The 15,726-nt window shown below is 43.5% G+C and overlaps 1 protein-coding gene across 2 annotated transcripts in view; it reads right to left on the bottom strand.

Moving 5' to 3' along the window:
* Positions 1-2,206: 2,206 nt before the first annotated feature.
* Positions 2,207-15,726, bottom strand: part of CUL1 (cullin 1) — a 65,497-nt gene continuing 51,977 nt past the window's right edge. For both annotated transcript variants that reach the window (XM_005862818.2, XM_005862819.2), the window contains exons 11-21: positions 13,954-14,002; positions 13,225-13,356; positions 11,748-11,865; positions 10,476-10,552; positions 9,980-10,111; positions 7,661-7,753; positions 4,889-4,936; positions 4,727-4,809; positions 4,113-4,218; positions 3,575-3,688; positions 2,207-2,732 (exon numbers count right to left, since the gene is read on the bottom strand). In XM_005862818.2, the coding sequence (XP_005862880.1) occupies positions 2,652-2,732; positions 3,575-3,688; positions 4,113-4,218; positions 4,727-4,809; positions 4,889-4,936; positions 7,661-7,753; positions 9,980-10,111; positions 10,476-10,552; positions 11,748-11,865; positions 13,225-13,356; positions 13,954-14,002 (1,033 nt within the window). In that variant the 3' untranslated portion in view covers positions 2,207-2,651. The remainder of the gene's footprint in view (positions 2,733-3,574; positions 3,689-4,112; positions 4,219-4,726; positions 4,810-4,888; positions 4,937-7,660; positions 7,754-9,979; positions 10,112-10,475; positions 10,553-11,747; positions 11,866-13,224; positions 13,357-13,953; positions 14,003-15,726) is intronic.

Genomic DNA, 15,726 nt, shown 5'->3' with positions numbered 1-15,726 from the left:
CCTACCGTGAGTGCGCAGGTACAGGTATGGAATTTGAGGATGTGGGGTAACCACCTCTTAGCTCATCCCTGTTCCTTTGCTTCCTGTTCTTAGCCAAGGTACTCACCCCAGGGCACTCCTGATCCCAGAGCAGCAGTTCTTAACCTATGGGTCGAGACCCCTTTGGAGGTCGAATGACCCTTTCACAGGGGTCGCCTAAGACCATTGGAAAACACATATATAATTACATATTGTTTTTGTGATTAATCACTATGCTTTAATTATGTTCAATTTGTAACAATGAAAATACATCCTGCATATCAGATATTTACATTACGATTCATAACAGTAGCAAAATTACAGTTATGAAGTAGCAACAAAAATAATGTTATGGTTGGGGGTCACCACAACATGAGGAACTGTATTAAAGGGTCGTGGCATTAGGAAGGTTGAGAACCACTGTCCTAGAGCAGTGATGGCGAACCTTATGAGCTCGGCATGTCAGCATTTTGAAAAACCCTAACTTAACTCTGGTGCCGTGTCACATATAGACATTTTTTGATATTTGCAACCAGAGTAAAACAAAGACTTATCTTTTTTATATTTATTTTATATATTTAAATGTCATTTAACAGAAAAAACCAAAAAAATGAGTTCGCGTGTCACCTCTGACACGGGTGTCATAGGTTCGCCATCACTGTCCTAGAGGAACTCGACACACACTAGCAATGGGGTTTAAAACGGGTTCTGAGACTCCTGGGTGTGTCTCCCAGAGGCCAATAAAGTAACTGCAGCTTTGGGCTTGGTTCCCAGGTGGACAGTCTTGGGGTCTGGATCTTTATGATGTGGGGTAGGAGGGGCAAGTCCCCTGGGTGGTCCTGGTTTATACTGGGAATCACTTGAAAAATATACAAAATAAATGTGGAAGCCATTATATAAATGCTTAGTCTTATTACTATTACTTTTTATAACCTGTAACGTTTTTGACCTTTAACTTTTAAAACTAACCTGAATGTGCCAGATTATTCTAAGAAACTCTTAAGAACCTAACTTTTGCATATTCCTTTGGCTATGCCTTGTACGTTTATAACCAACTCCATTATAGGTCTACTTTGGTAAGTATGTTCAAGTCCTCACATCCTTAAGAAACCTGTGAGGTTAAGGAAGAAAACAAACCTACAAAAGCCGAGCAGCAGAGCCATACCTTCCCAGGAGGTCTTGCTACCACTTCCATTTTTTTCTGTCCTCTGGTTAGGAAGCGAATGGTGGGACAAGTCAACCGTGGGACTGACTGTGGACAAAGAACAAAGGAGTTAAGAGGATGCGCAGGCTGGAACAGAGGCTCCCAATGCTGGGAGCTGATCTCCGGGGGACACAGCTGAGAACATGCCAACTTACCAGCAGGTGCCAGAAAGCTGTAGCTTGCCAGCTGGTCTCTGGTCCTGCTGTCAGGGGCTCCTCAGTCAGGGACAGAGAGGACTCATGCCCCCCTTGCTGGGATCTTGGGAATTTTCCCAGGAGCAGCCTGAGTTCATCTGGAACCGTGGCTTCTTATATTTAAACAACTGGATCGAACCAGAATGAAGGAGCCACCGGGCTGTATTGCACCTCCAAGTCTGACACTTGTTCACTGGTCGTACATCACTCACTCACTCCCAGCTCGTCTACTCACTGTGACAAGTTCCCTCTTCTCAGTTTCCCCACCTGTTTCCCAGGTCAGGTGGTCAAAGGATTAACCCCTTCATCCTTACAAGTGGCAGATGGAATCAACATGTCATTGAATCTCATAGGCCACATTCACGTCACCAGAAGAAGTCACAGAAATGAGCATCCATGTTTGAAAAAAAGTTACAAGAAGTCTTGAGGGCTTAAAATGCTAAGATCAAGAGCGGTGATGGCGAACCTATGACACTCATGTCAGAGGTGACACGCAAACTCATTTTTTTGGTTGATTTTTCTTTGTTAAATGGCATTTAAATATATAAAATAAATATAAAAAATATAAGTCTTTGTTTTACTATGGTTGCAAATATCAAAAAATGTCTATATGTGACACGGCACCAGAGTTAAGTTAGGGTTTTTCAAAATGCTGACACGCCGAGCTCAAAAGGTTCGCCATCACTGATCCAGAGAATGCAGCCTGTATCACTGGGGATGTAAATTTTCACAATCATTGTATCTCTCACTTACATGTAGGAAATAGTAAAACTGAAAACAAAACCAAATGCAACTTGTACAGAAATCCTTTAATTTTCTTTATTTCACACATTAAAAAATGAAACACACTATACAAATGGTTTTCAGAGCAGATTACACGCGGGTCCATTCAGACTCCTCTCAAAGTGTGGCCGACACTCAGTGCTGCTGAGACGGAGGCAGCTGTTAGCACGTAGCCGATGTATTGATCTAGATGCAGTAGCATGCAGCCCTCAGCATGACGGTTCATTCCCCTCTGTTCTTAAATTAGGTTAAATGGCGTCGGTGTCCATATTTACAGACTTGAAATGTATCGATCCTGAGCAGTTCTGATGTACATCTGAGACCGGCTGCTGGGAGTCTTGGTCTCAGTTTAAAAAGGGAGGCCAGTGGTGCAGGCAGCTGCTAGGAACTGGTCGTCATCCTGCCCACCAGGAACATTGGCCGCGGTGGCACAGTCAGACCCTCTACAAGGGTTAAGCCAAGTAACTGTAGGTGTCCTTTTCACCATCAACTCGCTCCAAATATTCTTTCTCGATCAGAATGTCAATGCATTTCTGGGTGTTATTTGAAAAAGGAAGAGGTAGTGGAGAAAAACACATTTATTAGCAGAATAGTGACAGGCACCCTCACCATGGATCCCCTACCTCTGAGAGCTCAGCAGGGAGCACAGTCACCTCATATATCCCTCCAGTGTAGCCAAGCCCTTGCCTTCCTGAATGGAGTCCCCTCAGTGTCAGCCCAGAAGCCACGCATGCCCATACCTGAACTGGGTCAGGTGCTACAGAAGCCAGTTGGGCCACAATCGCCCTTTGCACCAGCAGGGAACAAAGTCATGGGATGCCCTGAACAAACTGGCTCCTGGGCTGGCTCTGAATGCAACCCCAGGACCCATCCTGGGCCCCCTGGCTGTCGGTAGTCGCCTGTTAACTGTGCTATCTGCACTGGCTGTTCTTTCTATTTTAAACAACTCAGCCAGAAATGAGCTGAATGGTGCTCACAGAGGAGTCCCCACATAGCAACAGAGATTAACACACACTGATATATGCTACACCAGAGACCGAGTCTCCCTAACGTGATGGGGACACAGGACAGCGGGAACTCCATTCATTCTAGAGAGCTCAGTGCTGGTGTTAGCAGTGAGGATGGTGAGCCTATGGGGCTCTGGCGGGCTGGTCACTGCCTCACTTGAGCTGGTGGTGGTGGTACAACCAGCTAGCCCAGCACTTACGTCTGACTTCTCTCTCTGCATTCCAACGGAAGCTTAAAAATTAAGCCCATTTTCTTTTGTAGAAATTTGCATATGAATAACCAAGTTTCTTCTTTAGGAAACACTCAATGATCTGCTCTTAGTTCCATCTTTTCTAAACCAACTGCCTCTGCTATGCAATTCCTGTACCTTGATGACCGGGACCCGTGGCTTGAACCGTGAGGACAGCTGAGTGAGCACCTCCCCAAGCAGCTGCTGGTGCTTCAGGACCTTTCGCATCTTCATGATCCTCACAATCGCCGCCTGCAGAACAGAGCAGGGGAAATGACAACTTAGCCTCAGTAATTCTGAAGGACAAGCAAGGAAGCCCCCGAAGCTGTGTCTAGGCATGGGATGGACCCGGGCCTAACAGGTAGCAAACACTGCAGGTGAGCTGGCAGGGACTTATGTCTACCTACGTTTGGTCTTATGAGCAATTATAATAACTTAATCCAACTATAAAAGCATTTAAAAAATGAGAAAATTCAGTCTTCAAGCCATAGGAGCTGCCTAACCCCTCCATTAAACAGTCTCCTTCCCTCCTATTCAAACCACATTTATTTGCTGGTATTTCATCGACCCCACCCAGAAGCATTTATCACCCTGAAGCTTCCGACAAGTCACAGCCAAGCAGACTGGACGAAGCCCCTCCCCCGAGAGACACCGCCAAGGTGCGTGCAGCAGTCACCTGGATCAGCAGTTTTCGGTCCTCTTCAATATTTTTGTGTGTAGTTTCTTGTTCCTGCTTCTGTTCGGTTTTCATTGGCACATTGATGTTAACCCTTAATTTCTTACTGTCAAGAAAATCAAGGAAACAATCACAATTATTTGAAAAGGCAGGCAGTCCAGGTTCCTGTCTCTTTCCAACTGCTCCCCAGACAGGGGCTGAGAGGTGACCTGGAAGCTCCCACCCTGAGCTCTGCAAACAAGCCCTCAACCAAATACCAAGTGGTTCTACCACTGGTCACGGGACACCTGTACACCAGGTATTCAGTTCCTTCACTGTTCTCCCAACTGTGTCAGGAGAAATAAAATCAGGACACTTGGACACAAAGGTCCAAACTTCTAAATGAGCTCTTTAAGGAGGCTTATTTGCCAAATGAAAACAAAAACAAAAACCAAAACGAGTTAAATGGAGAAACACCTGGAATTATCAAATGCCATCAAACTCCCACCCCTGCCCATCTAGCCTCACTGAGCTCACCCCCCCATCCCGAACCCCCATTTGTAGTGACAGCAGTTAATGTGCTGGGGTCAGGGGACTAGGCTATGGTCTAGGACCATCTAATCAGATTTCCTTACTTTTTATAACCAAGATATAATTTTATTAAGGTATCTGGCTTCAATTCCACCTCATCAACATTTGCATTTTCATCTTCCAAGACCTACAAGAAAACAGCTGTTACTACATAATCTCAGAAAAAGGCTTTTTCTAGCTTAACATTAAAAAGTGCACAAACATACCAATAACTTCGACTTCAATAAAATCTGTAGGACTTGTGCCAAAATGTCCTGCAATTAGAGAAAAAGGGGTAATAACTTAAAGAGAAAATACATCTTTCTTTGCAATAAAAGCCATACATACACGAGTCACCTAAACTGACAAATATACTCAGAAGGAAAAGAGAGAGAGATGGTGCTTTTGGAGGTTCCCTAAATCCACTATGTCCCCCAGCACCTGCGTCTGAAAGTGACATCAACACCTTTTTAGCCTTGATGACCCAATGATGAAAACTGATGATTCTGTTACACTTAACTACCAGAGACCACGCACAATTGATTCCTTAATTAACTCAACAGGAACCTGTCCACTTAAATACATGGCAGCTCCTCTTGGACACCGATGCCTGAAGAAACACCAGAGCAGTCCAGCAGGGCAGGAAACACTCTGTCCTCGGACACAGGGTGGCAACCTGCTGTCCACTAGCCTCTAAGCACGTGTAGCCCCTGGGCCATCTCCTCGACCTTGAACAGTGGTTGGTTGGGCACTTCATCCTTAGCTTCACAGCTTCATGCTCCCCTGAAATAAGATGCAGGCCAGCCGACCTGCACTGTGACTCAGATTCCTACACACCTACCCCTTCCCACCAAGCATGAACAGAAAGGGCCTGCCCTCACCTTCCTGGGCACCATCTGGTCAGAGGGCACGGGGCTAAGCTGTCAAAGTGACAGGCCTCTAGGCCAGTCACCTGCCTGGAATCCCAGAGCAGCACTGGAACACGGCCGCCATGTCGAGCAGGCATAACAGGTTCACATCATGAGCCAAATCTGACTGAGCAACGAGTGTCCACCGTGGGCGGGAGGAGAGCAGCCACACCCCCGCAGGGAGGCAGCTCCACCACTAAACATTAGCCGAGACCCTGGCATAGAGTCACCCAAAGGATGTGTCAGCCTGAAAGCAGGTACCAGGGTGCAGGCCCTCCCAAGTCAGGGGGCAACCTACCTTCCACTCTGGCTTCAGGCTCCTTCTGACGTAAGGAGAAATGAGAAAAGACTCTTAAGTGCAAAGAAGCAAACTCATTTTGTCATTAGAATTTCAAGATGTATTTTGGACCATGTTGGAAGCCTAATTCCCATTGTACGAGGCCAGACAAAAATGTAGCAAGAAAACAACAAACCAACATACCTTATGAATATGGATGCCAAAAATCTGCAAGAAAATTCCAGTACACCAAACCCAGCAGAATATAAAAGGTACTATATGCCATCACCATGTGGCATTTATTCCAAGAATGAACAGTGGTTCAACACAAGACAGTTATCTCACCAGAGCAGGAAAAGCATTTTAACAAAATCCGACACTCTTTCATGATAAAAACACTGAACAAACTAAGAACAGAAGGGAACTCCTGCAATCTAATGAAGGGCATTTAAGAAAAGCCCACAACTAATACTGTACTTAACAATGAAACTGCTAACACTTTCCCCCAAGATCAGGAACAAGACAAGGATGCCACTTCTATCCAACAATGTACTAGAAATTCTACACAGCAGTCAGGGAAGAGGAAGGGGGAAGAAGGGCGTACAAATAAAAAAAGGGAGAAGCACAACTACTTGCCGTTGTGGATGATGACTGTATATATATTATTCTTATTTATTTATTTTTATATATTTTTTAAAAATATATTTTTTATTGATTTTTTACAGAGAGGAAGGGAGAAGGATAGAGAGTTAGAAACATCGATGAGAGAGAAACATCGATCAGCTGCCTCCTGCACACCTCCTACTGGGGATGTGCCCGCAACCAAGGTACATGCCCTTGACTGGAATCGAACCTGGGACCTTTCAGTCCGCAGGCCGACGTTCTATCCACTGAGCCAAACCAGTCAGGGCTATTTATTTATTATTAAATATATAATTTTTTATTTATGTCATGTATTTATGTGCGTGTTTATGTTACACTAAGTTTAAAAGAGGTTCTATGGAAAGTAACCTCACAAGGTGGTCTGATCATAAATCCCTAGCTGATCAGGTCATGGTGGGTAGTCACACTCCAGGCCTATAACTTTAGTGCAAGGTTTTAAGACAGCCCTGCCCACTGTTCTTGTGCATCTAGGTTAACACACCTTTGAGTTGCCAGAGTGATACCCTTGGAAGGGGGTATTAACCCGCAAGAGAGCACATAATCTTGTTGACTATCCTGTAATCCAATTTCCACCTCTCTTTCTCCAATCTGGTCCCTTCCTTAATTTCGAATGCATAAAAGAAGCTGCAAAACTATTATTCTCACCCTGACCGGTTTGGCTCAGTGGACAGGGAGTTGGTCTGTGGACTCAAGGGTCCCAGGTTCAATTCCGGTCAAGGGCATGTACCGGAATTGGTTGCGGGCACATACCCAGTAGGGAGTGTGCAGGAGGCAGCTGATCAATGTTTCTCTCTCATCGATGTTTTCTCTCTCTCTCTCTCTCTCTCTCTCTCTCTCTCTTTCTCCCTTCCTCTCTGAAATCAATAAAACTATATTTAAAACAAACAAACAACAACAACAACAAAAAACAACTATTATTTCCCCAAGCATTTGAGATCTTGCTCCCCAGCTTATTATTTTTGAGTCAATTTGGCTTGAGTCAAAATAAACTTATAAAAATTTTTTTAAATTAAACTTTTTAAAAAAAGTGTATTAAAACCCTGGAATAAGAGCATATTTGTAGGCAAATATCTATTTCAAATTGAAGACAGCCATGCATACCTTCCCCACAATGTCTATAAGACTAAGGTGGGGGAGAAAGGGAAGAATACCATTTTGATTTGAGTGCTGTCCGTCAGCTGCTGCACCGCGTAAGCATCTTCCGTGTTGTACTGAAGCAGGATCGCCATCTGGAATGTAGACGCCTTTGAGGTCCCCCACATAAAAGAAAGAGAGGCAAATTTAAATACATGGAAAACACCCCACAAACACATCGCCTAAATTTGAAGCACTTAAGACAGTGTGTGCAATTGCACTATAATGTAACGTGTTCCTGAAAGACATCTTTCACCCCTTTTCAAACATTAAAATGATTTTGAATTTTCTCCTAAAGTGTTTTGTCCATGTAAATACACACAAGTGTCCACACTCATTTATACAAATAAACACATATTCACCCATCTGGTATATACAGAAACATTAAGCATCAATCTTCAAATTTGTTTTTGCACAAACGCCAAGGAAAATTATCTTTTGGTACATTACTGACACAGAGCATATTGAATTACATGTGATTTTTCAATCCTAAGTACTTTGCTGTGTAAAGTCTGACGTGGTTTAAAGGGCTATTTATTTATTATTAAATAGATTACTTTCCATAGAACCGCACTCTGAGGTAGCTTTCTGGCAACCACGTGATAGGTTCTGCTACCTGAAGCACAGCAGTGAATGACAGCCTGCCAAGGCTCTTCTCCCGCCAGAGCCCCAGCATTTCCCCCCCGTTTCCCACGGGATCCCTTCACCCTTCTCTCCCATGATCCATAGCAACACACGAAAATCCAGGAGCAACAAGCCTTGGTCACTGACAGTGCAGGCCTGGGTCAGAGCCTCGGGAAGACAAAGATGCTTCGGGAGACTGACTGCTGCCAACCAGGGAAGAAGCCACGGGAGGAGTTTGGTGGTGGTTCCGCTGGTGCATACATCTGTCATAACTCAAACTGTACACTTACAATGGGTGCCTTTTTAAAAAAATTGATATTAGAGAGAATGGAACATTGATTAGCTGCCTTCTGCACACCCCATACTGGGGATGGAGCCCATAACTCAAGCATGTGCCTTGATTGGGAATTGAACTGGAGATCTTTTGGTGCATGGGATGACGCTCAAACAACTGAGCCACACTGGCCTGGGCACAATGGGTTCCTTACATTGTATGTAAATTATCTCAACAAAGCTGATATAAAAACTGTTTAAAGAATACAAGAATAAAGAAAAACTGTATCTTAAATAAAAATACAAGGACAGTGAAGAGCAGGGTTACTGCCAGATCTCAAGCTCCCCTGGGCCACAGTGTCATGGCCAACATCATATCCCTTGCTGAGTGTCCACCTGGTCAAAGAAAGGGCATTGACACTTTAAGGACTAAAGTATGAACTCACGAGTTCTTCTATGTGTATTTGGGGATTAAGAAAACAAAATTTCAGTTGTACAGTACATTACATTCAGGGTGATCGAGACCTCTGGACCTACTGTAGCAGATGGTATACATTTTAGCTATTTTATCAGAGTGGATTACTGAGAGTTTACTGAGCAGAGTATGAGCCTGCAATATGCGTTCTTAAGTTTCTTAACACGTAAAAACTGACCTATGAGAGTGAGACATTCTCAGAGGGTAAGCAAAGCTCTTAGTTGTGAGGCCCACCCTGCACTAAAGTTCAAGTAGAAAGAACCTGGACTCTTTGAGGGAAAAGACCAAAACTGGAGGTTATTATTACTCAGCGCTCAGTGCTGTCATAAGCACCGACAGTTACTATTGATGTGAAACCCCTTTGTCAAAGGAAACGAACTGACCAGCCAGTGTGGCTCAGTGGTTGAGCGTTGACCCACAAACCAGGAAGCCACAGTTTGATTCTGGTCAGAACACATGCCTGGGTTGTGGGCTTGATCCCCAGTAGGGGATGTGCAGGAGGCAGGGGATCAATAGTTCTCTCTCATCATTGATGTTTCTCTCTCTCTCTCTCTGAAATTAATAAAAACGTATTTTTTAAAAAAGGAAACTATTATCACAATTAAATACAGAAAACTCCAGCATATTAAGCTACCACCTGAACACTTGATGTATGGCAGGCAGGAGCTGTACCAAACAATTATTGATACATTATTTCATTTAATTTTCTGAAGCAGAAGCACTTACATCCTCATTTTATGGAACAGAAAACTGGTGAGACTCAGCATCATCAGTAAGTAACTTGTCCCTTAGCCAGAAAGAGAATTCAGCTCCTCTGACTTCTAAGATCCATGCTGTTTCCTTAACCTCTATTCTATTTTCCCAGAAGCTTAACTCTAGCATAAATCACTGGATTCTGATTTCTACAATTTGTCTTATCTTCATTTAGACTTAAAAAATATTTCAAAATAAGAAGGTGACCTACCTGCAAAGTGTATCTGTTCTTGAAGCAGTTTGTGACCAGCTCTCCTTTGGAGAGTTGGTACAACCATGTCAGCTTCCTGCCGCTATGACGACTAGCGTAGAAAGCAGTGAATCGCTGGTAGCTACGTTCCAGCTGGAGGAAGGGACAGCATTATGTGAATACATATCTCATCATGTTTTTCAGATAAACACTATTCCGAGTTTACAAAGTCAGTGCTTACATCAAAGTAAAATACAAATGCCATGCATTGGACTCTTGCAAAGCACAGGAAACTAAACATTTGAAGGTATAATCAAAAGAGGTTTCTACTTTAGACAGGTGGGACCAGTCATGATGTTCGTCACAGCCCTCACTAGGTCCCACGTGCAGGAGGGAAGGCAGGCACTCTGCTGAGTGGAACAGAGGCAGCCACAGGACGGCGTGGCACGTGGCCCAGCAGGAAGGCCTTCACAGACCATCTGCCCTCAGCAGTGAACGGAGGAGAGGGCACACTCACCTCTGACGGCAAGGCGAACGTGCAGGACTGCTGGAAGGGCCACGAGCCGGAGCTCAGCACCTGGATACTGAAGTCCACTGGGGTGGGTGGAAATCAGGGAGACAACTCATTAGTTTTAGAAAATGGAAAACACTCTTTATTAAAACACAATCAAAATCCTGCTTCAATATAAAACTCAGAATTTAATTTCAATTAAATTATTTATTCAATTAAAATCAGTAAAAGGTGGGAAAGCCAGAAATTCTTTTCCTCTGAAGAGTTTTTTTGTTTCACGCCTAACTCGGAATCAGGACATCAGAGGCCTGCTTCCTTCATCTGCTGTAGTCGAGGCACAGAGGGACACCCGAACGCGCACAGCCATGCAGCACACAAACAGCTGCCACCAGGCCACTGCTCAGCTGTCAAGTCAGCAATGGAATAGTTCCTTCACTTTGGGAGAAACCCCCCCCCCCCCCCCCTTTTTCAGAAAGACAAAATGACTGATGACGTCAGTATAAGCTACCACCCTCCGCTGCAGAAGACCTACGACAGGAGCCCAGCCTGTCCCAGCTCCCAATGCCCACCTGAAGCCACATGCTCTATATTAGTTTGACTTTGTTATCTATATGGCCAAATCAGTTTCTTATACGAAGAAAAAAAATTTTTTAGAATGGATCCGAACTAAGATTAAAAAAAATAATTAGCCCTGGCTGGTACAGGTCAGTTGGTTGGAGCATTGTCCCAAACACTGAAAGGTCACAGGTTTGTTCTCAGTCGGGGCACATGCCCAGACTGCAGGGTCGATCCCTGATTGGGACGTGCACGGGTGGCAACTGAGCGATGTTTCTCTTTCTTTCTCTCAAATCAATAAAAACATGTACTTGGGTGAGGATTAAAAATAATCATAAAAATCATAAAAAATTAAACTTTGCATGAAGTCCTGAGCTGGCAGGTACCCGTGGTAGGGGGGCCATGCCAGCAAGTCAAAGAGTTCTCAGCTCAGGACCTGGATGTAGCCACCAACTCAGCTGCCCAAACTCCCTGCAAGCCATGCTCAGAATAGGCCCCTGGGAGAGGCCAGCACGCTCCCATGGCTGTCATCGCTAATGTCGCACAGGAATCAGGAGTAGAACAGAGCATCTGGGAGGAACTCCTTGTTTGTCTATGCTTGGATTTTTGCTAGGATCCACCACGCTTACTTGACAACTGCCATCTCTCTCATTTGCTATAAAGGGCACGACTTTGCTCAGAACACTGCCTGTAAAAGGAACTTGTGAACATGCAGATACTCACAGTCCAGTGGCTCTGAATTTGTCAGGTGCTTTTTGAACTGTTCGTTTAAATCTTTGCTCACGCCAATGTCCTGAAACATCCGCTGAAGTTTAGAGGTATACTCAAACCCACATGCTTGCTGAAATAGACCCAGATAATGGTCTTATTAACTTCTATAGAAATATAAACGTACACAAGGGAATCTGAGAGCAATCACAGTACATGACACATGCTTCACTGTTAAATTACTACTAAAGCTTGTGCCAGTTAACTACATTTCACAGTATAAATATGCACTGGTTTGATTAATATACCATTAAATAACAGAGGTATAAACGGAACAGTTAAGTCATTATACACATGATAACTATCACTTGAGCATCTAAGGTCAAGAATTTGTGACTCTTTGGCAGAACACACAGGTGAACTATGTCCCCCAAATTCCTATGTTGAAGCCCCAACCCCCAACGTCATTGTGTCTGGAGGTGGGCCACAGGAAGATCGTGAAGTTTAGATGTGGCCACATGGATGAACTTCCACGAGGGAATAGCCATTCTAGGAAGACACCAGCAAGTTTACTCTCTCTGCCATGTGAGGACATGGTAAGAAGGTGACCATCAGCAAGCCATGAAGAGAGCCCTCACCAGAAACAACCTTAGCTGGCCCCAACTTCCCAGCTTCCATCATTGTGAGAAATAAATGCCTGTTGTTTAAGCTACCCAGTTATGGTATTTTTTTATGAGGCCCAAGCTAAGTGAGACACCCACATAATTATAATTGCAGGTCAAAGTGAAATAGCTCTAAGACATAACAACACTTGACAGGCCAGAAAGCCTGGAAACAAATGCAGGCTACGTGCAGAGGCTGGGAAGAAAGAAAAAACTTCTCAATAGCAAAGTAAAATGACTTTCTGTCCTGCAGATACAACCAAACCCAGAGCAAAGCCAAACACCCAATCACCCAAAGCCAACAGCAGTGTGTGCGGGCACGCCGTGCTGTGCAATCCTGATGGGCCAGTGCTTGGGCTCAGGTGGTGGGCAGAGCAGTCAGGCCAGGCAGGAACAGAAGGCCCTAAGAGCCCAGCTGGCGTGGCTCAGTGGTTGAGCGTCAACCTATGAACCAGGAGGTCACGGTTCGATTCTCATCAGGACACATGCCCAGGTTGCCGACTCCATTCCGTGTGGGACGTGCAGGAGGCAGCCGATCGATGATTCTCTCATTATTGATGTTTCTATCTCTCTCTCCCTCTCACCTTCCTCTCTCTGAAATCAATAAAAATATATATATAAAAAAGAAGGCCCCAAGAGTGGGGAGGTCTGAGGGAGGACCTAGACTTGTTATGTGATTCTGGCAGGTTTTCAGCAGAGCTCACCTTGTACAAACTCCTCGTTATACACTGATGAATTGCTTTGCCCAACTAATAATAATATTTCTGGGGAAACTACAAACTTAGTAATGGCTTAAGAAAGAGATTGTTTCAGGAAAAGATGAACTTTACCTTTAATTTGGAGATCATGCTTGCTTCGGCATCATCACTCGCACTGTTCTGGTGCACGAGTCTTTTGGCCAGCATCTTCGCATAGAACTTCTGGAACACATCCTTGTCCTCTATGTACTTGAAGACAACCATCTGGCAAAGCCACAGAAAGAGCACACTGAGGGCCTCCCAGTCTGATGCGTGTCAGGGCCAACACATATACTTTATCTGGCTTGGTATCACGGTAAAATAATGATGCCCCATAGTCTTTAAATATACTCATAGACTGAACATACTTAAATAACATCGGTTTGGTCTGGACTTAGTACTATGTGGAATGTACAAATGTTAAAATTAATGCCGCAGCCCTGGCTGGTTTGGATCATGGATAGAGCATCAGCCTGCAGACTGAAGGGTCCCAGGTTCGATTCCAATCAAGGACACATGCCCAAGTTGTGGGCTCGATCCCCAGTAGGGGGTGTGCGTGCAGGAGGCAGCCTATTGATGATTCTCTCTCATCACTGATGTTTCTATCTCTCTTTCCCTCTCCTTTCCTCTCTGAAATCAATAAAAATATAAAATAAAATTTAAAAATGATTAATGACTCAAATTTAAGGAGCCAACCACAGATTCAAAATAAAGTAAATGATTCCATTATTTTTCATATTTCAAATGCCCTTATATAAATAACCTTAAAACAACTGTCAGATGAATGGCCACTAAAACGGGTATGACTATTAAGCACCTTACCACTTGATTGAGTGTATCTTCTAGTTCTGCTTCTTCTGGGTTCTTGGAACTGAAATTTAAGGAAAAGGCAATGTTTTAGAACAAATCAGCAAACATTTTATCAACAAGCGCCACTTAGCCAAACTATTAAACCAGAAGGTGGTTTGAACATTGAAATAATCAGCTTCCTTCAGACTGGTCCATTAAGGGGGAAGTCACCATTTCCTACTATGGCCGTTTGGTAACAACCTTACACTGCAACTCTATCATGGAAAGACAGATTGTGAAACAACTATGTAGAATATCCAGGATGAAAATCAACAAAAGAAATTTATTAAAAAGTTAATGAAACATTCTGAATCAAGTTTTCCTGTAATATAATCCATTTAAATATAAGGAAATACTTTTCTAATTGCCTCTACAACATGCTTTAACTTAAAAGAAAAAAAGACGTAGTTTCCTTTTAATGACCTAATAATGAAAGAGTTTAAACTACTATTAAAGTGTTATCTTCTGTTTGTAGTTATGCCTACAAAACAGATGGCTGTCCTTTAATAACTGATTTATTTATTGTATTCTACCAAGAAATATTCATCACAAGGTGATTTCCGAGTTCGTGAAGATGTTAAGGTTTTACTACAAGAGACCTTTCTACTTTCTAAATACGCCGCCACAAATCATAGAAGATGGCCCGGCCACCAACAAGGTGCTGAAGAGCTGTTTCCAGACAGCCGTCGGCTCAGAACCCACCCTGCTCTCCAAACCCACGGGTCAGGGCTGCTTCTCTGTCCTGTAGCCGCTTAACTTAGCACCTACTCGACTCCATGCAGCAGCACATGCTCATTAATGGAACCCTCTGCCATTCTGTCTGCTTTAGTGGCCTCAATGCAGAAATCAAGAGAGTTGGTAAGAGCTATTCATCAAAAGACAACAGATTTAAAAGACAGTATACTCTGCCCAATAAACAAAATGAGGTCCTATCAGGGTACCTCCATATTTAAAATACTGAAAATTTTAATATTATATATCTAAAATATGAAGTCAAGCCGAAGAGGCATTCTAATTTAAAGTCCGTTTTCAGTCCTGAAATGAGTACCCCAGAGGATCTGACTAGAGTTTGTAAGTTATACGTGAGCTGTGCAATGATTAGGAGAAAACACCACCTACTCAATCTCACTGGCCATGGCATGTGTCTTTCTGATGAAGTCAGAGGTCGTGATTGACCTTATCAAACGCTTCCCATGCCCATTGGAAGACACAGTTGTTCATACAGTGAATTACGCCAGATTTGCTACTGCTGAGCCATCCTTACATTCCAAGAAAGCTACACTATGTCCTAGAGAATTGTTTTTCAGTTCACAGTTAAATTTAGTTTGCTAACATTTTACTCCAGATTCCACAACTCTAAGTGAGTTTGGTTTGCTGTCTTTTTCTAGATACGTGGAGATACTCTCGGTCTTTTTCATAACGGGGTTATGCAAGCTATGCAACGTTTGTTGCTGTGATGACTGGAACAGTAAAACAAGAAGCCATTCAAGTGGAAGAAGCTGAGGAAAACTACACCAGAAACATGAAGTTAGTGAGAACTTCAAAAAACACAACCTAGGAGAGAACCACAGTAGATTATGTTGCCTCTGGCTCTTAATACATACTTCAATAGCATAAGTACTGGTTGAGAAATAAGACGGTTAAAATATAAAGAATATGGAACCACTATAGGACAAACTCACTATGTAAAGATAAAAGTTCACAGGAACCAAAGTACCACAGTACATGGAGCACCTTCTGCTTCCA

This window comes from Myotis brandtii, unplaced genomic scaffold (genome assembly GCF_000412655.1).
Source record: "Myotis brandtii unplaced genomic scaffold, ASM41265v1 scaffold168, whole genome shotgun sequence".
Taxonomy (NCBI): domain Eukaryota; kingdom Metazoa; phylum Chordata; class Mammalia; order Chiroptera; family Vespertilionidae; genus Myotis; species Myotis brandtii.
The sequence above is the reverse complement of the archived record's forward strand: the minus strand, read 5'-3'. Positions and strand labels throughout refer to the sequence as shown.